The sequence below is a fragment of the Neoarius graeffei genome, chromosome 22 (assembly GCF_027579695.1).
Source record: "Neoarius graeffei isolate fNeoGra1 chromosome 22, fNeoGra1.pri, whole genome shotgun sequence".
NCBI lineage: Eukaryota > Metazoa > Chordata > Actinopteri > Siluriformes > Ariidae > Neoarius > Neoarius graeffei.
In genome coordinates this window covers 50884436-50908931 of record NC_083590.1, presented here as the reverse complement: position 1 = coordinate 50908931, position 24496 = coordinate 50884436, and the positions used below count along the sequence as shown (strand labels likewise).

At 44.3% G+C, this 24496-nt stretch overlaps 1 protein-coding gene across 1 annotated transcript in view; it reads right to left on the bottom strand.

The window, feature by feature from the left end:
• The window catches only part of rprd2a (regulation of nuclear pre-mRNA domain containing 2a), an 87656-nt gene extending 63630 nt beyond the window's left edge, over nt 1-24026 (bottom strand). The window contains exon 1 of the mRNA XM_060904931.1: nt 23791-24026. Coding sequence (XP_060760914.1) covers nt 23791-23983 — 193 coding nt within the window. The 5' untranslated portion in view covers nt 23984-24026. The remainder of the gene's footprint in view (nt 1-23790) is intronic.
• Nucleotides 24027-24496: the final 470 nt, after the last annotated feature.

Sequence of the window (24496 nt, the reverse complement as noted above, 5' to 3'; positions counted from 1 at the left end):
GTTTGTGTATCATGCGGTGCTATGCCGGTCGGAGATATACGATACAGTCTTGTGTACGTTATTTTCTGACAGACAGCGATCCTTTGATTTTACCATCGATTCCAAGATTCCAAGGCGAGAATTAATTATAAATCAATTGGTGCTTTTATATTAAATTGACTGATTACATATATTGTTCTATATTAATGTTTTTAGTTGGAATATTCTTATTCACAAGTTGATGTTGACTTCTGACGGACACAGTAACGTGCATAAGGGTCTTTTTTTTAAATGATTTTTTCGTGTTTAGAAAATGTGCAGGCCCATTGTATGTGGTTTTTTAAACACTTCAGTAAACCTGTTTTATGGAGTGTAGTTGATTTAATTCCGACAATAAGTTGTATAGCAATCAAACCTTGTCGAAGTTGGTTAGTCAGAACTGTTACGGTCGGGTGTCTAAAATTCACCAACTTCAAAAAATTAATTCATGATTTTATTGGGAAAATATAGCTTCTGATATCTGAAGTTGTCAACATTATTTCTTAGAGCAATATTATTTTATTTAAACCAAAAAATATCCAATTTATGTTTAAAATAGTGGATGGAGATGATTTTTTATACGCGTCTCACCATTATTACCCATTAGCAAATTTTGACTCATACAAGCATTAAAAAAAAAAAAAAAGAATGGGGGGGGGGGGGGGGGGGGGGCAACGGAAGAGGTATTGCACATTGTTGAGTATTGTTTATTGTTGTTAGACTAGGCTACTGCTCCTTCCTGTCCTCAGTCCTCCTGTTACTCCTCCCCCCAGAGAGGAGTTATACAGTCTGGTGGCATGAGGGACAAAGGAGTTTTTAAGGCTACGTTTACATTAGACCGTATCTGTCTCGTTTTCTTCGCGGATGCACTGTCCGTTTACATTAAACCGCCTGGAAACACCGGGAAACGGGAATCCGCCAGCGTCCATGTATTCAATCCAGATCGTGTCAGCTCCGGTGCTGTGTAAACATTCAGAATACGCAGATACGCTGTGCTGAGCTCTAGCTGGCGTCTCATTGGACAACGTCACTGTGACATCCACCTTCCTGATTCGCTGGCGTTGGTCATGTGACGCGACTGCTGAAAAACGGCGCGGACTTCCGCCTTGTATCACCTTTCATTAAAGAGTATAAAAGTATGAAAATACTGCAAATACTGATGCAAATACTGCCCATTGTGTAGTTATGATTGTCTTTAGGCTTGCCATCCTTCCACTTGCAAGTGGTAAGTGATATGCGCTGGGATCACACACACACACAGCGGCTCAGTCCCGAATCACAGCTTGTTCACTTCACTAGCGTGCTCTGTGAGAGCTGCGCAAGGCCGGAGTGCGCACCCTCCAGAGGGCACTCGCTGTTCAGGGCGGAGTGATTTGGAGCGCAGGATGCCTGCGGAGCCGAGCGTATCCGTGTATTGGTATTGCTGTGTGCACGCAAATCGTGTATTGGTGTTGCTGTGTGCACACTAATCGTTTTAAAAACGTTAATCTGATGATCCGCTGATACGGTCTAATGTAAATATGGGCCAAGTCTGTTAGTGCTGCACTTGGGAAGGAGCATTCTGTCACTGAACAGGCTCCTCTGGTTGCTGATGACGGTGTGCAGAGGGTGACTGGCATTGTCCTTGATGTTCAGTATTTCGTCCAGAGTCATCTTCTCTGCCACAGTCACCAGAGAGTCCAGCTTCATGCCGACCACAGAGCCGGCCCGCCTGATCAGTTTGTCCAGCCTGGATGTGTCCTTCTTGGATGTGCTGCCCCCCAGCGTAAAACAGGACACTGGCGACCACAGACTGATAGAACATCCACAGGAGTTGCCTGCAGATGTTAAAAGGACCGCAGCCTCCTAAGGAAGTACAGCCTGCTCTGTCCCTTCCTGTACAGGTGGTTGGTGTTGCAAGTCCAGCCACAGCTCTAGGTACTTGTAGGAATCCACAGCCTCCACCTCGACTCCCTCGATCAGAACTGATTGTGACCTTGGTCTGGACCTCCCAAAGTCAATGACCAGCTCCTTGGTCTTCAAGGTGTTGAGCTGCAGATGGTTCCTGTTGCACCACACAGCAAAGTCCCTCACCAGGCTCCTATACGCCTGCTCTCTGTCGTCCCTAATACACCCCACGATGGCTGGGTCATCGGCGAACTTCTGAATGCAACACAGCTCCAAGTTGTAGCAGAAGTCCGTGGTGTACAGGGTGAGAAGAGGGGCCAGGACCATGCCCTGGGGTGCTCTGGTGCTGCTAATCACAGTATCAGACGTGATGTCCTTCAGCCTACTGCGGCCTGTCAGCGAGGTAGCTGGAGATCCAGGTGACCAGGCAGGGGTCCACTCGCATCCTGTTTGGTTTGTCCTGAAGCAAAAGGGACTGGATGGCATTGAAGGCACTTGAGAAGTCGAAGAAGAGGATCCTCACTGTGCCATTTCCCTTATCCAGATGCGAGTGGGCTCGGTGTAGCAGGTAGAGGATGGCGTCTTCCACACAAACACCTGCGCGGTACGCAAACTGCAGACAGTCCTGGGCATGTTGCACCTGGGGTCTGAGGAGGCTGAGGAAGAGCCGCTCCAACGTCTTCATCAGGTGTGAAGTGAGTGCCACCAGTTAGAAGTCAGTCAGTCAGTCAGCTCGCTGGGCCGGTTCTTCTTGGGAACTGGAACGATGCATGATGTCTTCCAAAGGGTGGGCACTCTCCCCAGCTGCAGGCAGAAGCAGTTCACCCAGTTCAGCAGCACATGTCTTCTGTAGTCAGGGACACACCTTGTCCAAGCCTGCTGCTTTCCTGGGGTGAAGCTTCCTCAGTTGACCTCTGACCTGGTCTGCAGTAATGCATGGAGGAGTCCGTGTTTAGGTGGGGGAGGAAGGGGCTGTTGCAATGACTGGGGGGGGGGGGGAGGAGGCGTGTTGAGGGAAGGAGAGATGGCTGCAGTGAGGGGGCGGGTGGGGGGACGTGGGCTGGTTGAACCGGTTGAAGAAGTCATTCAACTCGTTCACCCTCTCCACTGTCCCCTCAATGACTCTGGTCTTTGTATTGTGGCCCGTGATGGTTTTCACACCTTCCCAGACCACCCACATGCTGTTCTTCAGCTCCTGCTCCACCTTTCTCCTGTAGCTGTCCTTAGCTTCCCTCACGCAGCGTTTCACCTCCTGCTGTGCTGCTTTCATCGCCTCCCTGCCCCTGAAGGCGGCCTTCTTCCTGTTGACAGCTTTCACTTCCTGTTACCCATGGCTTGTTATTAGGGTAACACCGTACAGTCTTAGCAGGGGAAACCACATCTGCACAGAAGTTGAGGTAATCTGTCAGACAATGTGTCAGCCCCTCTATGTCCTCACAGTGTGGGCTAAGCAGCACATCCCAGTCTGTGGTGGCATAGCAGTCTCTGAGGGCATCTTCCATTTCAGGGGACCACCTCCTGATTGAGCTAGTTGTTGCAGGCTGCCTTTGGACCAGGGGGGTGTACTTCAGCTGTAGATGAACCAGGTTGTGGTCAGACTTCCCTAGTGAGGGGAGGGGTGTGACTCTGTATGCATCCCTCACATTAACATCCAGCAAGTCAATTGTCCTGTTGTTCCTTGTTGCACAGTCCACAACCTGGTAAAAAGCAGCCAAAGTAGAGTCCAAAGTAGCGTGATTAAAGTCCCCAGAAATGATGATAAATGCCTCAGGGTGCTGTGTCTGCAGCCTTGCTGTGAGAGTGAATCCTTTCACATGCAGCGACTGTGTCGGCCCTTGGAGGGATGTAAACACAGATGATCACGCAACTGAACTCCCTCGGCAGATAATATGGCCGCAGGCTAACGGCTAGCAGCTCCAAGTCCGAGCAGCATAAAACTGTCTTTACGGAGATACGTCCTGGGTTACACCAGCAGTTCATGTAAATGATGAGTCCCCCACATTTGCCTTTCCCGCATGCTTTAGTGTCTCTGTCGGCTCTCACAGCAGTGAATCCCCATAGGTCCATGTTAGCATCCGGTACAAGGTGTGTTAAGGTCTCTGCATGCTCTTGCAACAAGGCTTTCGCAGATAGCTTTTCGCAGACAGTTGTAATTTATCGTTGAGCGGGGAGTAATAGGCGTGCGCGATGTTATTCACCGCCACAACACAAGGGGGCATGAAGTCGCTAGGAGTAGTTGGTGGGTGTGGTTAGTGGAGTGTTTATCCTCCGGTTACTTATAATGACTAGAACTGGAGTCGTATAGATGTACGTACTTCCTCGATCAACCGCTCTTCGTGCTGCTCCATCTTCGCTCGTGTTTTTAAAAATGGCGGTCGTGAAAACAAAACAAACCGGGAAAGTAGGGAAGCGGAAGTGCGTGTACAGCAGATGTAGAGTGGACCAATCGGAGCCCTCTTGTCTGCAGTGGTCAAAATTTTTGGGAGGTGCGCGCAGAGCGTCTGCGAAGGGGGGGGGCTTCGCAGACACCATCTGCGAGGACTGGGTTGTCAGCATAAATTGGCCTTTAGCCATGTCTCTAAAAATAAATAAGCTGCTTTCACAGTAAATCCGCTGGTTGTTCAGTGCGGATAGCTCGTCGACTTTATTAGGCAGTGAGTTCACATTCCCCATGATAACGGAGAGAATGGATGGTTTGTAGCACTGCCAGTTGTCCACTAACTTAGCCTTTAGCTTAGCCCCGGCTTTGCAGCCCCTGGGTTTACATTTACATGCCACAGAAAGTTAGAACACAGTCATATTCGTATGTTATCGTTTTTATATACCGAATATGAACTGTTAACCGATTAATTTTATGAGCTAATTAACGTTACATTCTTCAAGGACAGTTCGCTAGCTTGTTAGCTAGCAGCCGGTCACTGCACTGCAACCGCACTTGCTAAATGACATAGTAACCGAACTTGCTTGCTGTTTTCACGACCACGCCCCCAGAGCGAATACTGTGTGGTGTTTCGCCCAGTGGAAACCTAGAGTAACCATTTGTGTACCGCGCACGGAGCATGATTTTTTTTCTTCAATCAGAAACATTGGTAGGGACACGCCCATACCATCCATACCCAAATCTACGCCGATGGTCTGTACAATGGAGCATGTTGTCTCTTCCCCATTCAGTGGATACCCTGGCTATCCAACTGTTGCATGCTGGGAGGCCCCGCCTCTGACAGAGAGCCATGTAAAATGACAGAAAACAGCATGGCATTTTATTCAGTCAATGGGTCAACCTAACACTCTGGCAACTTCCTTATGTAGATGTACAGCACGTAAATGCCAAAATCACGGTTTAAAAAAAATAATAATAATAACAGAGTTGATTTTCATTTACCGTACAATAAGTCAGTATATCGAATATCGCGACAGGCCTAGCTACATTTTCCTGTTGCTTCCATGGTTGTTTACTGAAGGACTTCCAGGTTCCTGGGTCAAAGGACCTGAACTACAGAGGCCAGGGTGGCTTTGTAGTGCCAGTCTCGGGCATGCACACCAGCTCGTGCATTGATTGGCGTGGCTTCACCCTATTAACATTGTGTATTGTAAAAAAGGTATTCATTTATTGTAATTAGGTATTTTGTTTATGCATGGAAGTTCATTTATTTTTCCCCCTCACACAGAAAAAAAATAATTCATGGATGCACAACAGGCACATCAGTCTCAACTGAAGTGTCAAATGAGTCTCACATTGACAAAAATGTACAGCAAGCGTGTTATTTTGTGTAAAATGATTTTAACAATGATTTAGCATTTCCTATCCATTTATTGGCCTGTTTCACTGTCAAAAAAGCCAAAAGTCCGTCAGCTTCCCCCTACCAGGGCTCCGCCCCTGGACCTCGTTGGGGGCCTAGGCAGCCCCCAAACCCCCGCCACCACCGTTTATTTTTGAAAAGTGGAGAACACTGAATGCAGTTAGGTTAACATGGGGCAGCCATGGCCTGAAGTGCCCCTGAGCAAGGCACCTAACCCCTGCTAACAACTGCTCCCCAAGTGCTGTAGCATAGGTGCCTACTGCTCTGGGTGTGTGTGCGCGCACTCATTGTTCACGTGCTCACTGCTTCAGATGGGTTAAATTTCACTGTGTGCTGAAGCCTGTGCTTGAGTGTACTTGTGACAAAGGCTTCTAGGCTTCAAAAAGATTACAGGATTTGGACTACAATGAAATGTCAGATCTAACACTAAAATGTTAATAGTTATGATCATTAGAAAGTGATTATGCTGTAACACACCAACAGAGAAAAAGTGTTTATGTAAACATTAGACAATTGATTTCTCAAAACATTAAATCAAAATCAAATGTTGTGGGCTTTTTTTTTTTTTAACGTTTACTACACATCACTGCCCCATCACTCAATCCACCATCCAGCTAAAATGGTGGAAATGTGCAGCAAATTTTTTTTTTTTTAAATAAACTAGAGCAGCAGCTACAATTAGACACCTTAATGATCATTTGGCCATTGCAAAAGTAGGAAAAAAAAATTCAATACGTAAATTGTGCATGAATAATTACTCAAACTTCCACTGGGAAAAAAAAAAAAAAAAGAGCCAATTCTTAGCGCATCAGATCACATGACACCGTTCCACAATTAGACACCTTTGTCCAGTTATCGACATACAGATGATTTATTAAAAAATAAATAAAATAGGTATGTGGTATTAAAACAGTTTATTTAAAATCTTACATAGACATTTTGTACAAAATCTCTTTTATATATCAATGCGTGTTTAAATAAATGAAGTAATTCTGTTTGTAAACAAATTAAGTGAATGTATAACCTGTCAAATCTTTGTTCCACTTTCTAGATATTTTTATAGATCACATTTTGTTAATCACCGTTTGTATTAATTTCTAGTTTTGTAATTTACCAATAAATGTCAGGCAATTGACATTGTAACCGCATGAAAATCCTGGTCAAAGGTCACATGTCATTCCTTGAACCAAAACTATATTTTTACATCTAAAAATATAAAATGTCTACTGATATTCTAATATGTGGTAGATATTTACAACAAACTGCAAAAAATCTTTTCTGAATGGAATAGAAAAATCTGAATATTTCAAAAATGTAATTTTTTTATATGCTCGGAAATTCATTCTGGTCTAATTCTTTTTATTACAATAGGATTCCAAATACTCTATAAGCATTCCATTCTGTTATGAATCAGAAAAAATTTTGCCAGATTGTTTCGCTATCAATAAATCTAACCTACCTGTGGTATCGAAGTTAAAAAGACTTTGCACTTGTGACACTACTGAAAACTGCTCTGACCACTACCTAGCAGGGGTGGGGTGATACAATATCACGATACTCAAGAACATTCCTGCAACAGATATCACAATATAGCAGAATGCAACAATGTTGTGGAAAGCAAAACTTTTCACCGTCATCATGAGTCTCAAACTGAAAGCTATGATCTTAAATTAGAAAATATTTACTAAGGCCAGCCTAAATAAATTCTTTGTTGGTGGTAACATAGTATGAAAAATTCCAGTAGGCAAGTAGCAAAAAGTTGTTTTTTTTTTGCCCCTCCAAGGTCACCAGGTATTTGCGGAGAAATTTTTTTCCAGACAGGCCATATAGAAACCCACACATTACATGCCTTGCAACAGTGTAACTCATTTTACAGCAAATAATTTTATTTGACATGCAAATAATCTGATGCTTTAGAAAAACGTAATATCTGACACAGGACAAGATCATAACTATCAAAGTGTCACTAACGTGACAACACACAAGTTCAATATCTAAATCAAACCCTCCATTTAATATAAATGTCAATAACTGTAGATCTGCACTGAACAACTTTAATAATCTTTCTAACACTACACAGGGCCAGAAAAAAAATCCATGTCTGAGACAGAAATATATAAAGTATCGAATGTCACAAACTTATGACATACAACATGACATTGTAATATCTGCAAAAAGTAATACTGAAGCAGGTACTGCATCTAAACTACAGAGTTAAATGTGAAACTTAAGTCAATCTCAAGTTCATCAGCAGCAGGTTTCGCGTTCACCCTCGTACCACGTGTACAAACGAAAACATGTACGAGACTTAGATCAGCATCCTCATCTACACAAATATCCAGGGTTTTTTCTAGAAAGATTTAGTATGAGGGCGCGCACCATGGCGAGGGAGCGAAGCGGGGGGGGGGGGGGGAGATGGTGCCGGTTGTCCCCCCCTCTCCGCCGTGCAAAGCCTTTGAAAAACTGAGGCTACAGTGGGACATTCTGAGGCTATCTGAGAGGGAAATTGTAACAAATTGTCTGTCAACATTGAAAAAGAAAGTAATCTTCTGCCCCGGACAGTCTTTGGCTTTCTTCCGCTTCGTGCCGCGGGATGACTTCTTTAAATGCCCAAGTGTCAACAAAAACAATTCGCGAACTACTTCTGTCAAAAGCTCCCGCGCCGGTGGGTGAAAGGTCATTCAGTCTCGCTCTACAAGTCAGCTGACCTTGTATGTAACCCATGTCAAATCTCGCGAGAGCAGCCGCGACAAGTAAACAAACATGGCGCCTCAGTCTGGAAAACGCCAATTCGGATTGTTTTTGCACCGTCTGGCGGTGTATCTCCTATGATTGGAATATTTTTGGAGTAATTCTAACGTATTTGATGATCAGACACATTGTCACGTGGTGTTGCTGGGATGTTTTCACGGAGAAACGATCGTTTTGAGAGATTGCATGTTGTGCAGTAGCATACAAGTGCATGGCCTAAGTGTGACTTGGGGTTCAATCGGCATTTCGGTAAGAGGGCGCACGCCGGGAGTAAGAGGGCGCAGCGCCCCTGTTCCCTGGTTTAGACGAAAGCCTGAATATCCAATATTTGTCTACATTTTCTATGAACACATTTCTGAAAATTTTAGATCAACACACCATTTTATTGTCATTCACTGCTATAGATATTAAAAACAACTTGCAGTCGGCACGGTCGTTGGACGCCATTTTAGCAAACACATTCAACAGCCAATGAGACAGCGGCTTTTCACCGTGTCAAATGGACCAATCACTAGGCACTACACATTGGTTTTGGCAACAGTCAATACAGGCACGGTGTATGATAGGGGCCATTCGGCAGGCCTAAATGTTTGTTTACTACAAATGTTTCACCTGCAAATTTATTCTTTTTTTTCTTAATACCCAGCCAATTTTTTTTTTTAAATGGTAATTGTCAATACTAAAAACACCAGCACTGACGTGTTTCATCACAGTACAGTCATTTCATTTCAGCCCTGTTCACACCCAGTAGAGACATGTGCTGGGTGATCAGGCAGCTCCAAGTGTCAGAGTCAAAAGTGCATTGGGATCTGATCACTCAGCCCACAAACAGATGGTCTGGGCCACCAATGGTGATATTCTTTTCGCAGCATGTACGTGAATTAGGGCTGCGTACCTAAACGTAACATCAGGTACAGAGGTTTAGGTACAGGTCCAGACCTGTACCTGAACAATTTGACAAATTAACATGTGTTCTTCTGAACTTCTTCAATAATGACAAACATTAATAAACTGTTGACAACTTGTCAGTATCTTTATTCAAAGAAAACCGAACATAACTAGGTTTCCTACCTCACTTCTCAGTCACCCTCTCAGTCTCACACTTGGTTAACTTGGGACAAAAAGTCATAAGTTGTCTCACAGCGAGAAGTGACTACACTAGAGTACTACAGACTACATATAGTTCAAACTTTCAGAGTACCTGAGAAGTTGTCTCACAACGAGAAGTGACTAGAGTACTCCAGAGTTTAACTTGCATGGCAAAATTACACAAAGCAACAAAGGAAAAATGGCTGACCTGCTTTTAAGTCTTTTTGACCAATCAGAACACTGGATCAGCCAAGTTCTCACATGCCCCTTTTCCACCAAAGCAGTTCCAGGGCTGGTTTGGGGCCAGTGCTTAGTTTGGAACCAGGTTTTCTGTTTCCACTGACAAAAAACTGGCTCTGGGGCCAGAAAAACCGGTTCCAGGCTAGCACCAGCTCTTTGCTGGGCCAGAGGAAAGAACCGCTTACGTCAGCGGGGGGGGTCTGATCACTCAGCCCACAAACAGATGGTCTGGGCCACCAATGGTGATATTCTTTTCGCAGGGGGGGGGTTGTTAAGACCAACAACAATAAGACCGCGAAAGATCGCCATTTTTAAGCGACGAGAAGCAGCAGCTGTACAAACGCGAAGTCATCCATTATTCTTCTTGTTATTGCTGCTGCTGCTGCTTCCGTGTTGTTTTTGCTTTGATATTCACACCAAGATTTATGTAAAAGTAGTGCCGTAACTAACGTATACAACGACGTAACTGACGTGGCTCCGCTTAGCACTGCAAGCTATGGAAAAGCAAACTGGTTCTCAGCTGGCTCGCAAGTTGAACAAGTTGTGAACCAGGCCATTATTAAAAAATGTTCTGTTTCCGGTCCACCGGCCGGGTGAGTGCCGTTTGTGCAGGTGAATTTTTTTTTTAATGCCAGTTTTTCGACTTTTTTCGGGTTTGTCAAGTTCGATTTTAGATTTACATTTACGCATTCCCAGGGCTTTCCACTAAGGCTCATACTAGCCAGCCATGACAAATAAGTAGCCGGGGGGGGGTAAACACAAAATAAACTCCTGTGCACGCAGTTCCCAGGGTTAAATGTATTTTCCACAGACCATTTATTTATTCACTTTACTCAAATACAAAGTAAAATGGCAGTAAATCTTTTTTCTTGTGTATTGCATCATGAGGCGTTCCTGGCTTGTAAATCTCTTATTTTCGGTGCATGACACATTCACGCAGCTGAGTGCGCGCACACACCGCATGTCGGGGCGCGGATGAGTTACCTCTCCCTTGATCAACGGTTCAGTTTGACATTATTGTCAGTCCGTTAGATAAACATTTAATTTTATTAAAATTGAAAATTAATATTTAGAGCCTGTGGGCTACAAAAATAGTCATTAAAGTAACCGGCTGGACTTGATTGTGTGGCCGGCAGCCGGCGCTTGCGGAAAGCCCTGTCGAATCAGCTCTGCGCATGCGCCGTGCGGCACAAAAAAATGGCAGCCACCATGAAGGAAGGAGATCCGGAGTTTTCAAACATTTGCTGAAGTGTGAAATCGCAAAATGGTATTCTGGCGAACAAAATAGTAAAGACTCAGAAAAACAAATCATTCAGTGATCATTTTAATAGTGTAATTTCATCCGAACGAGGCCTAACGGTCGATTTAGAACTACAAAAAGTCCATGTGTCGGACATTTTAAGTACCTTTGTAAAAGTTTTGCAAATGTTGCATTCAGCATTTAAAATGCTAACTTAGTTTTTGTACAAGTTTCAGTTGATTTAACTGTCATATTTTATTAAATGTGTCTGCTTTTGTAATAAAAAAAAAGTACTGAAAGAAAAAGCAAACAGCATTGCGATTTCTTATCCATCCATATATAATAAAAAATAAATAAATAAAAAAAATAAATCCCTCCCTCCCGACTGAAATTTTTTTTTGCCCACCCGGTGGACAGGAAACAGATTTTTTTTTAAGGATGGCCCCAGCACCAGCCCTGGAACTGATTTGGTGGAAAAGGGGTACAATGTCTCGTGAGACTGTGGCGAGAGGATCTCAAATCAAAGATGGCTCTGATTTCAAGTTTCAGCATGGCATTTTACATCTTTTCCAGTGCTAAATTTTCATCTTTGTAGTAGGATTTACACATCTTCAGTCACAAAATGAGCAGTAAATTTATATCGGTACAGGACCGGTACTTCATGATCCGGTATTTTGGACCTGTACCGAATCGATTTTCACGGTACAGTACCGGTACGCAGCCCTAACGTGAATGCATCCTGGGCCACATGAAGGACTGCCTACTCAACTGGTGTCAGCTACAGAAGCACGTACTCATTCACGTGCCAACTGCCTCATATGACAAACAACATACTAAATACTTTCATTTCTAGTAGACCTAGCTCTTAAGCTAGACTTTTTTGACAGTCAGCATGGCCATTAATATTCCAGGACTCCACCCATATAGAACGGTCACATTTTAAATAGCTGTATAAAAGCTTACATTAAAACAGCAATAAAAAAAATCTCTGATCCAACAAATGCATTTTACTAAGGCTACATCCACACGACAATGGCAACGAGATGTTATTTAAAAATATATCGTGTCCAAATGTGCAACAATCAGTAAAATATCAGGTCCATATGGCAACGCAACACTTGCTGAAAACGATGCAATACACATGCCACACCTCTAGGGGCGCAGTAAGACGGTCCCTTCGGAGACACCAGAACAATAGAAGAAGTAAGGACACATGCACATAATGCGCGAGACTTCATATTAGCCACAAAGTAGGGATGTCCCGATCAGGTTTTTTTGCCCTCTGATCCGATACCGATCATTTGATTTTGAGTATCTGCCGATACCGAGTCCCGATCCGATACTTCTTATAATCCATAAAAAATAAAGACGAGGAAAGAAACGGATCCAGGATGTTCCTCATTTTTTATTTAACACCTTATTTTAACATCCAACAACTCCGTTAGCAAACAGAGCACTTACGTGAGGCAGTTTGAACAATAAATAAATAAAAAAAAAATAACCTTAAAATACCTGGCAGGAATGTAAACAAATAAAAAAAAAGTGCCACAGTGCCGGTAATTTGCTTTTAAGAACGCATCTCACAGTGGTGTACAGTAATTTCAATTAAGGAAATGAACGTTTTTCTTGATGAAAACAAGCATTTCTACCCTTTCAGGTTTGAGCCCGTTTCTTTTGTCATCCAACGAAAAAAAAAAAAAGATCTCATGCTTTGCTTTCCGCTTCGAACTGCTTCCGTGTTCAACTTTGCCGGCAACAGGCAGCCAATAACCAATAGCGTCTCCACTACAAAGTGATGTCATGCCGCACGCGTTGATGTTGCTGTGTTGAGACAAGAGGTCTGGTCTCACTCTGTGCCAACGCATAGCTATTGATGTGTTAAAAATGAGAATATATTATATAGATATATATCCGATCCCTGATCGGGAGGCAATGCCCGATTCCGATCGAGTCTGAATCCATGTGATCGGGCCCGATTTCCGATCACGTGATCGGATCGGGACATCCCTACCACAAAGTCAGGAAAATCTGTTTGTAAAATTACATTATAATGACCAAATACAATGAAAAGTATTTTTCCAGTCTCACCTGTGAAAGGTAATCCCATGTGATCTCATTTGGACGGTAAACCTGTCGGTACAGTTAAACGCAGCTAATCTTTATTCTCCGCTTTGACCTCTCCAATATGGCGGCGAGGATGACGTATGATTCTACGCGGAAGGCGGCGTCTTTAATGGTCCGGAATAAATTGAATACTACACGTTGATGGATTAATTTGTTTCTCACCTGTGAAAGGTAATCCCATATGATCTCGTTTGGACGGTAAACCTGTTGGTACAGTTAAAGGCAGCACATGAATCTTTATTCTCCACTTTGACCTCTCCAATATGGCGGCGAGGATGACGTATGATTCTACGCGGAAGGCGGCGTCTTTAATGGTCCGGAATAAATTGGATTAATTTGCTCCTCTACGCCCTTTTTGAGAAATGTATTGTCGGACTTAAATCAACATCTGAAGAGGTGAGATCGCTCCTTTTTTTCCCTATTTTTGCTGGCGGGATTGCACCATTACACAATAAATATTCACAGTGAAAATATTTTGTAAGCGCGTTTCATGAACCAAGTTATAGGATTTGTTGACAACTCGCATCGCAATGAGAAGATCATTGGCACTACTGGTGTTAAGAATCAGACTATTTTATAAATGAATATTTTGCTGTAGAGCTGCAGTGTTTGTACAATTGCATGCTTTTGCTTCACTATTACTGTCACTATTCTGCTTCTTGCATTACTACTGTGAACTAACACTGAACATAATAATAATAATAATAATAATAATAATAATTAAAGCCGCTAGCGGCCTCGATGGGCCCTCGCGCCAGCGGCCAAGGGGGGCGGGGGCATGCGTCCCCGCGAAAGACCTTCCACAGCTTCTTCGGCAAGAGACATTACTCCCACAATGGCGACAAAGCACAGAATTGGACACATGGTAACAATAGGGTCTCGCACTGTACGGTGCTCGGGGGGGCGCTATAGAGGCCCTGAGGCCCGCCTGGATCTGGGCTTCTGGTTCTCAGTAGTGGTGGCAGTCTAAGAAAAAGGAGCCAAATTTCGTGCGTTGTCGACCATGGCAAGCGCCCCAATAAGGGTCTTGTAAAGAGTTTGCTTGCTAAGTTTGACAAATCAGAAGCTGCAATATCATTTTTGCCATAAGAGCAATTCCAGCGTTATGGACGTGACACTTGAACTCAAAATGGCAACAAATGACCCAGTGCATGTTTTATTGTCCCCCAGTATTTAAACAGGTGTTGCATATTTTAAGGCTGTACCATACTGGAGAAGTGATAGAACAAGAACAATTCCCATAGTACATCTAGGGCATGCCAGAAAACGCCAATAAAAGATGCGTTATGGATGTGACAGAAAAAGTATCACTTTTCTTGGGTGACTGTACATTTTTATCAAACTCTGTGAAATTGTAAACCTAATGTCGAAATGGAGATATCCATTTGATAGAGGGGTCCAAGGTGAATATTAAAAAATCTTTGTTTAAAATATTTTGTATTTCATGCAGAGTTTCAGAAGGAAAAGTCAGCGTTATGGATGTGACGAAATTCCGTTATGGATGTGACGCGTCTGAAATAGACATGGCATATGTTTAGAAAATCAGCAATTTAACCACCATAACCCTTTGAAAAACTCTCTAAATATCAGCTAAAACTATCAAAGTTCTTAAATAATATTTAGGATGGCTATTGTTTTGCTGTCTCGTGGATTTTAGCATACATTTCTGTGGCTTGTGGCAATAATATAGAATTGTACATGATCAAAGTTGATTTTAGCTTGGGTTTTACATTATAAGAAAGAAAGACTGACATAATAAGGCGAAGGGAACAATTCTTGTGACAAATTGGTCCAACTTATTCACATCTGTAAAATACAGGCCTAGGTGAGATCTCTGGGAGTGGTTTTGATGTATTACATGTTGCTTTATTTTTGCATGGTGAGGTTGACATTTACATGGAATTGCCCATAACCAGCACCCCCAGGGGCGAAAGTGCACAAAATTTGGCGTATATGTCAGGTGAGCTATGAAGAGTTTGCGTATGAAGTTTGATGACAATTGAGAAAATAGAAGATGAGATATAGATTTTTGAAGAATAAATTTTTTGGTTTTTCCCCATGTCAGTAGGTGGCGCTATGCTGTACATGAGCGATTATGAGTTGGAAAAATAAGTGTCTACAACAGCAACGTACTATCACAAGGTAGTGGTGTGAAGGAAAAGCATAATGGAATTATTAACCAAAAACCCATTTTGGAGCAATTGCGTCGGCCAAAAACAGCGCCCCCCATGGACGAAAATTCCCAAAATGTGGTATACATGACATGGGAGGTAGTAAGAGGGTGGCCGTGAAGTTTGACCAAAATTGAGGAAAGATTGGAATTTTTGCCCAAAAATAGCGCCCCCAGTGGCGAAATATCACAGAAATTGGGGAACATGTCAGAAGCCCAATGAGTGATTTGCGTGTGAAGTATGAGCAGTTTTGAGCAATCAGAAGATTTATGAATTTTTAAGCATGTAAAATTTTGCATCGAAAATTGATTGACGTATAACTTCTGAACGGTAAATCCTACGTGAAACGTATTTAGTAACTTTTGTCAGCCATGTCTGGAGATGATGTGTATCAATTTTGGTGACATTCCTATGAACGGTCTAGGAGGAGTTGCGCCGTCTTCGTGGCCATGCATTTCGCACAAAAGTGAAATTACCTCACTTCCTGTTGGGCGTGGCTAATGCATTGGCATTACATTTTTGTCCGGCTTAGTGAGATACATATGCGTACCAAATTGCATGCCACTACTACAAACTATATGGCAACCAGGCACCTTAATGCGGGAGGCCAAAATCACAACGACTTAGGGGGCGCTATAGAGGGCCTGAGCCCCGGCCAAGCTTGGGCTGTTGGTTCTGAGTAGCGGTGGCAATTCTCGGAACTGGTGCCAAATTTGGTGCGTTTTCGCCCATGGCAAGCACCCCGAAAATGGCCCAACAGCGGAGAAAAATAAAGAAGAAGAAGAAGAAGACGGAAGAATAATAATAGTGAACTCTTACAAGAACAATAGGGCCTTCGCCCTATAGGGCTCGGGCCCTAATAATAGTGAACTCTTACAAGAACAATAGGGCCTTCGCCCATAGGGCTCGGGCCCTAATAATAATATCCAAGCTCGTGTTTCACTCTCACTAGTGCTCTGTAAGGCTTTTTCCTGGTGATATTCGTTACACTTCTACCCGGCGTGAAGCACTCACAGTCATGTGGTTGTGACGTCATCGTAAACAAATCCGTTCTACTCATCCAGACGACTTCACAACGGCAACGTTGCCAGATCTTTCCACTCTGGAACCCGTTCTCAAAAAGATTGCGTTTTGGGCACCCAAAACGCCGGTGCCGTGTGGACGCCAGGCCTAAACGATAAGCAATTGTATCGGAGTCACCTGAATCCGTTGCCGTGTGGACAGGGCCTAAAAGGAGGTGTCAGCATGAATAAACTCTGCAAACTGAACATATGCTACAACAATAAAATAAAAACAAACAGTCTTGCTATTGTTAATTAAACAAAGGCATTACCCTACATTAAATCTGTCTTTTTTGGCTGCCACAGCTTCCATTTCTTTCAGAGCTTGACACTGTCATCTTACTGGCCTCGGCTGCAGTACTAGCCAAAGGATGTCTGCTTTAACATTTCACTGTCAAGTCAAAGCTCAAGGCTGTTGCTATGGGATACGTGACGCACATTACAGGCTTCTGACCTCGTGCAACACTTTTAGTCAGATGACCAAAAACTCTGAATCCCTCACTGTTGTAACAGCAGAGGCAAAACCTAACTTTTGCAGAATACAAGTTTGTACTTAAGTTGTCTTGGCAACATTTTATAGACTAAAAAATATTAGGCTCTTTAATATGCTATTAATTAATCTTTATTTGGCATATTTCCCACGACATTTTGCCCAGTAATATTTTCACCTGCACTTGATACCAGCTAAAAGCCAACATATCCTGGCTAACAAACCCTGATAGGTACAGAATGTGCACTGCTGCATTATGTCAATTAAATAACAACGCATTTGATCTTTACAAACAGAAATAATGTACACCGTTAACTCCATACAGAGCAGGAAAGTGAGATCTGATTACAAGTATTCACTCGATATACATGCAGACACAATAGCTGCCAGGTGTGAGCAGGACCTTGGTTTATGGCTCAAAAAATACATTTAGGTATGCAATACTTCTTGAAGCACTTCCTGAACCTGAAATGAAAAAAATGGATGCTTTAGAAGATGCATTCTAAATCCATATACTTGGTCTGGGCTTTAAAAACTTGATTACACATGATGCCTGGGACAACATTCTCTGGAAATAAAATGATTAAGAGAAGCGAGATCCCACAGGCTGATTAAAGGAATGATCATATAAAACATGGAGCATAAACATCCAGGTTTGTATACATTTTAAAAATAAACAAATCACACCACCTTTTAAAATCCCATTTTATGGGTGTCCAAAAAGGCAAGCGTTTTATCACTGAGGTGTGTACAAAACAACTGCAGACTAGGGATGGCAAAAACTAAAAAAAAAATCTTGACCGACCACCGAGCCTCATTAGCTGCGAGTTTAAAATTCTAGAATTGGAATTATTAGAATCTATTCTAAATCTAATCGCGAGCATCCGCACATTCAGTCCCAGTCGCTGCCCTCCACTCACATTACCTTTTCTACAGCGCGAAACATTTAGTCAAACGCGGCACTGATGTCGAGGGGTTTGTATTGGAGCGGAGGACAAATGGCCGTGTCAGCAAGGGGCATGCACTTTTGTCAAGTTGCAACTTGGCATTAAAAATATCAGTGTGAACATGTTCTCAATAAATTGCCGTCATTTTCTAATGCTGCTTTTCCACTACAAACGCGGCTGAGTCGGGCTGAGCCGTGCCATGCTGAGTCGAGCTGAGCGGGGCTGTTGGAGTTGCATTTCGACTACAACCGCGCTGAACCGTGCTGGATGGAAGTGGGTGGACACATTGGGTGGAGTTAGCGAAAGTGGGTGGACGTCACGTGATGTCGTTAAGCAGCGCAAACAGTGACATCAGTGATCTTTTAAGCGGTAGTCTCACGACCCGGATAGTAAACAATAAACATGGAGGACATGGAGTCGTTAGTGTTGCTGGTCTTGGTGCTGTGGCTTGTTGTCACCGACAACGCCAACAGATACTGGCAAGAGTGTATAGATGAGGCGAGGCGCATAAGGCTTCAGAAATTCTCGTAAGTCGGAATTCTTCTTCTTCCGGGTTTACGGTGTTTACAGATCCCAGCGCGCTCGCGGGGCGTGTGGGCATGTGAGGACACTCCTCCTCACCAATCAGTGCACAGGGGAGTGTCTGCTCACGCCCCCAGCCTCACTCAGCACGGTTTGGCTCGCTTCAGCCCTACTCCAAAACGGTGCGAGTTTTAGGGGCTAAGCAGGGCTGAAGCGAGCTGAGTCGTGCTGGTTTTTGGTAGTCGAAACGCGAGCCGTGTCGGGCTGAAGTGAGCTGAAAAAGGGTAGTGGAAAAGGGCCATAAGCGGCAAGCTTTAGCTCAGTCACTACCGGTGCTTGCATTGAGTAGCCTATTGAAAACAATCCTATCATACACTTGTCCCATCTTAACTTTTCATTGAAGATAGGACATTTTAGCGATACGGCCCCTGGTGTTTACAGTTAATTGCAGTAGGCTGTGTGTTGATATTGCATACTACTACGGACTAGGCACTTTTCTTCGAAGTGAGACACAGAGACCTCATACTGCAATTGTTTTCCAGCTACTGATATTACAGTTACGTGGCTGCTAATTGTGCACAGCCATTGGGAATGGGACAGCTGGAGCTGAGCTGATTAGCCGCTAAGCTAATATAGCAACTGTCTGATGCTAAGTAACATCAGTGAGTAACCAGGTTTTAGTTCAGATCTTGTGTATTATTATTACGTTGACATTAATATTCACCAGACTAATCAACCATCGACTTCATTCATGCGCCGTGTTCTTGTTTCTTTGATAGTCAAGAATTTCCTTAATGTTACGTACCTGGTTAACATCGTAGTAAAATGTAATCCAACACTGAGACTTTTCTTTCGCCAAGTGGCAGCTGTCTTCAACTGGGGCGGGACATAACTGAATGGGTGTTTCTGACTTGTCAGCTGTCGTCCTTACACCGCATGGCATGCCCCAAGCGTTTACAACACAGAATTCCAGGTTCTCCGCTCCAAAATCGGCAGCTTCAAAACGATTGATTTTTTTTTTAACCGACAACCAAAAAAAAAAATTAACCAGTTAACATTGATTCGGTCAACCATCGGTTAACTACTGCAGACATCCTGCAGCTGAAACTAATCCCATCCGAATAGGGCTTTATTGACATTACCCAAGCAAATGCTGAATTTGGTATGCATGTTAATCTGCTTCACTTTGGTGGTGTGATCCACCTCGATGGTGTAACTACAGTGGATACGTCCAAGTCCCACCACCTGCTGTACTACATATGTTGAAATGCCAAAGCTCGATACTTAAGGCCAATTTATGCTGACAACGCAGTCCTCGCAGATGGGGTCGCAGATGGCGTCTGCGTAGCCCCCCCCTTCGCAGACGCTCTGCACGCACCTCCCAAAAATTGTGACCACCGCAGAAGCCTCGCAGACAAGAGGGCTCCGATTGGTCCACTCTACATCCGCTGTACACGCACTTCCGCTTCCCTACTTTCCCGGTTTGGTTTGTTTTCACTACCGCCATTTTTAAAAACACGAGAAAAGATGGAGCAGCACGAAGAGCGGTTGATCGAGGAAGTATGTACATCTATGGACCCTTTTCACGTGACGTCACGACAAACGCGGCCGCCATTTTGGACGTGTACTACCAGTAGTTTACCACAGCCAACATTGAGGAACGGCAGCAAAGAAAGTTTTTACTTTCAGCAAGACTTCCATCATGCCACTATATTGCTGTGCACCTGGATGTAGTAACCATCAACAAACAAGGCAAGGTTTTTCATTTTATCGGATCCCGACGGAGAAGATGGATAGCGGCCATTAACAGATTGGCAGCCCTCGGCATACCAACGCTTGTGTAGTGACCACTTTGTTGGAGGTAAGACGAATAAAATTAGCCAGAAAAGGCATTACATTGCTGTTAACATTCTGTGGCGGCGAGTGTGTAACCAAATAGGTTAAAATAACCCATTGTAACCTCTTTGTTCTTCTGTAGTAGCTATTGTTGACTAGCTAATGTCAACAAGTAGCTGGTATGTTACTGTAGCAATGTTTACGTTCAGTCATTTGGATGACTTAAAACCTTTCAGTCTCAAGTTTTTCCTTTACATGTATTTACTAGTTTACTGTAATTATGATCCGGCAGCTATTTACACCGGATCCAGTATAAATAGCTGCCGGAGCCAACGTCCGAGGTTCCGGAGCGCGCTCCGGCTTGCTCTCCCTCAAATTAAGCAGCCCGCGCCGGCTTGCTCCCGGAGTGCTCCGGCCGAGGTTCCCCTCAAATTAAGCAGCGCGCTCCGGAACCTCGGCCGGAGCACTCCTGGAGCAAGCCGGAGCGCGCTCCGGAACCTCGGCCGGAGCACTCCTGGAGCAAGCCGGAGCGCGCTCCGGAACCTCGGCCGGAGCACTCCTGGAGCAAGCCGGAGCGCGCTCCGGAACCTCGGCCGGAGCACTCCTGGAGCAAGCCGGAGCGCGCTCCGGAACCTCGGCCGGAGCACTCCTGGAGCAAGCCGGAGCGCGCTCCGGAACCTCGGCCGGAGCACTCCTGGAGCAAGCCGGAGCGCGCTCCGGAACCTCGGCCGGAGCACTCCTGGAGCAAGCCGGAGCGCGCTCCGGAACCTCGGCCGGAGCACTCCTGGAGCAAGCCGGAGCGCGCTCCGGAACCTCGGCCGGAGCACTCCTGGAGCAAGCCGGAGCGCGCTCCGGAACCTCGGCCGGAGCACTCCTGGAGCAAGCCGGAGCGCGCTCCGGAACCTCGGCCGGAGCACTCCTGGAGCAAGCCGGAGCGCGCTCCGGAACCTCGGCCGGAGCACTCCTGGAGCAAGCCGGAGCGCGCTCCAGAACCTCGGACGTTGGCGTGTATGGCGACGGGTTTTTAACGACATAGGTATACAGATCATGTGGGCCGAAGTCAGGTAAAGACGAGGGCTTCGTGTACTTCCGTATGTCAGTGAACAATCCTGGTGGAAGCAGGTAAACGTCGTTCTCCAAGCCTGCTAACCTCAATTTTTGCAAATATCTCTCCCTCTGCTCGCCCTGTAAATGCCCTACGTTGCTGGATAGTGAAGGTGTTTTCTGCATCTCGCTCCTTTTTCTTTTATGTTTTTCGTTTGTCGCGTTCCTCGCATTCAAACTGATTCGAGCCGAAGTCCACTACCTGTCCAAAATGGCGGTCGCGTTTACGAAGGTCACGTGACTGAAAAGGGTCTATACGACTCCAGTTCTAGTCATTATAAGTAACCGGAGGATAAACACTCCACTAACCACACCCACCAACTACTCCTAGCGACTTCGCGCCCCCTTGCATTGTGGCGGTGAATAACATCGCGTACGCCTATTACCCCCCGCTCAACGATAAATTACAACTGTCTGCAAAAAGCTACCTGCGAAAGCCTTGTCGCAAGAGCATGCAGAGGCCCTTAGAGTGAAGAGATGATAAACAGCCTGTTCTGAATTCAATTCTCCGACACTCAATCTCATACACATTTCATTTCACGTTACTTGCATTTAGCAAACATTCTGGATAAAATAAGCAGTCAGAGGTTAGGTGCCTTATTCAGGGGCACTTCAGCCATTCCTGCTGGTCTAACGCTACGTTCACACTGCAAGGCTTAATGCTCAATTCCGATTTTTTTGTGAAATCCGATTTTTTTGTGAGGTCGTTCACATTAACAAATATATGCGACTTGTATGTGATCCTCAGTATGAATGAAAAGCGACCTAAAAGTGTTCCGCATGCGCACTGCAGGATACGACGACGTCACACGCAGTGAGCATGGCCAGTGTTTACGGAAGTAAAACCGCCCGGTTGCGGTATGACTCATCCAATCTAGCTTGAATAGCTGCATCCCCCCAAATGGAAATCAGCTCCCTAACCTCTGCGTCCTTCCATTGAGAAGATTCAGAACCTTCACAGCCCGAAGCGTCCCTCGCATTGATGTCATGCGCAGGGGCGCAGATACGTTTTTTGAACTGGGGGGGACAAAGCTGCCAGCAAACCAACCCCAACCCCGATATGCCTGTCAAACTTGTTGTTAGTAACCATAGCAACCAAGCTCGAGCTCGCAACCTGTGCAGTCTGCGCAGCTCAACCAACCGAATATCAGTCTTTGTTTTGTTTTATGTGAGTTGTTGCAACTATGTATACACTGCTGTGCACCTCAATAAACCGAATGGTAATTAGTCTTTTGATTTTTCCGTGAGGTTTGCCTTATGCAAAGAAAGACAGCATAGACGTTTTTTCCTCCCTATAAGTGGGGGGGACCGAACGAGGTGAATTTAAATATGACTCGTCCCCCCCTCTATCTGCGCCCGTGATTATGCGCCATGTTGTTGTAACTTTTTTGAGAGACCCGCGGCCTACTTCAGCGCAGAATAGTGACGTTTGTGGCTTGTTGATGACGTGTAAGTCGGATGAATGCGACCTGGCGGTTCAGACTGAAGTCGCATATGAAAAGAGCGGATAGGAATCGGAATTAGCACCACATATCCAAACGGCCTGGGTCGGATTTGAAAAAATCGGATCTGTGTCGTTCATATTGTCAATAAAAGATCGGATACAGGTCACATATGGGCGAAAAGATCGGATTTGAGTCACTTCAGCCTGCAGTGTGAACGTAGCCTAAGAAATCAAACTAGCAACCTTTGGCTGCTTCTCCAACCTTTACGCACATAACTAACTCACCATAACATACCTTAAAATATATTACAACACTTTTCTCTAAAAAAAAAAAAAAAACATTTTTAGTCTAGTAAATAAGCTTTTTGCTTGCTCTAAAAACATGGGGCCTGGGAAGTATAGTGGACTTTTTTTTTTGCGCTCATTGATTTTTTTTTCACACCTTTAAACCCAAAAACATGGAAAGGAATCAAAAAACCGAAGATTAAGAAATTAAGCACAAAAAAAGCAGGCAGAAATCATGACTCACACGCTCAAATATGTAATAATGCAAGTAAATTGACAAGTTTTGTATACTATTCCTATTTGTATGAACTGTTACTTGTTTTATTTCATTAATTCTGGAGGAGCTGTTCCTCTGCCAAACGAATCATGCACTCACAAACATACAGGACAGATACTACTTGTTAACTGATCCAGTTCATCAGTACAGGCTGGCATGCTAGTGAAATACCTCAGAAGTGTGAAGCAGTGAAAGGGTACTTCAGGTACCTGAAACTTACTGCATGAACAAACACCTAAGCTCCGTGTAGCTTGGACGGTTAGCCGGCTAAAGTAGCGAAGCACACGCAGGATACAGAAAACTTATTATTCGCGGGTTAGCTTTATAGTATGACGATGTTAAATTAATCATCCAACCTTTAAACACTGTTTGAATAACCCAAGCTAATGTTCTTTTCACACTGCTGAATAGAGAGCTAACTCGTTACTCACTATTCATTATGCTAGCTAAGCTAGTTCACATTTAGCTGTTATTGAACTCTTAGTTAGCCAAACCGCTACTCACATTTTCGCAACCACTTCAGCCAGGACCGCACAATAACGCTGTGATATTTCTTGTTCTCAATGCACCAAGTGGATAATCCTTGAATAGACTCCATTGTGTTTGAAACGCCTTGAAAACGCCGGTCTAAATTCGAATCAAGAACAGCGCCAGAGCTGCGGCTATTGCCGCTTACAGCTTCACCACCAGCCGCCATTTTGTAGCAGCAGCAACGGCACGAGAAGCTCAGAATATCAGTGTGAGACTCCGTCCGTCTCCACAGCGCCTCTGCTGTTTAACTCAGATACAGCAGCCAGGCTGTGGGGACACTTAAAGGAAACATCCACTCTGGAAAAAAAAAATATATATATATATATATATGAGTGATTCTACGCTTATGGGGACATGAACTTATTTTTAAAAATTCACCTAAAACCATTTCTTTTTTTTACCATCAGGTTACAAAACATGTAATCTTTAATGAATGGTGTAGTGGTTAGCGCTGTCGCCTCACAGCAAGAAGGTCCTGGGTTCGAGCCCCGGGGCCGGCGAGGGCCTTTCTGTGTGGAGTTTGCATGTTCTCCCCGTGTCCGCGTGGGTTTCCTCCGGGTGCTCCGGTTTCCCCCACAGTCCAAAGACATGCAGGTTAGGTTAACTGGTGACTCTAAATTGACCGTAGGTGTGAATGTGAGTGTGAATGGTTGTCTGTGTCTGTGTGTCAGCCCTGTGA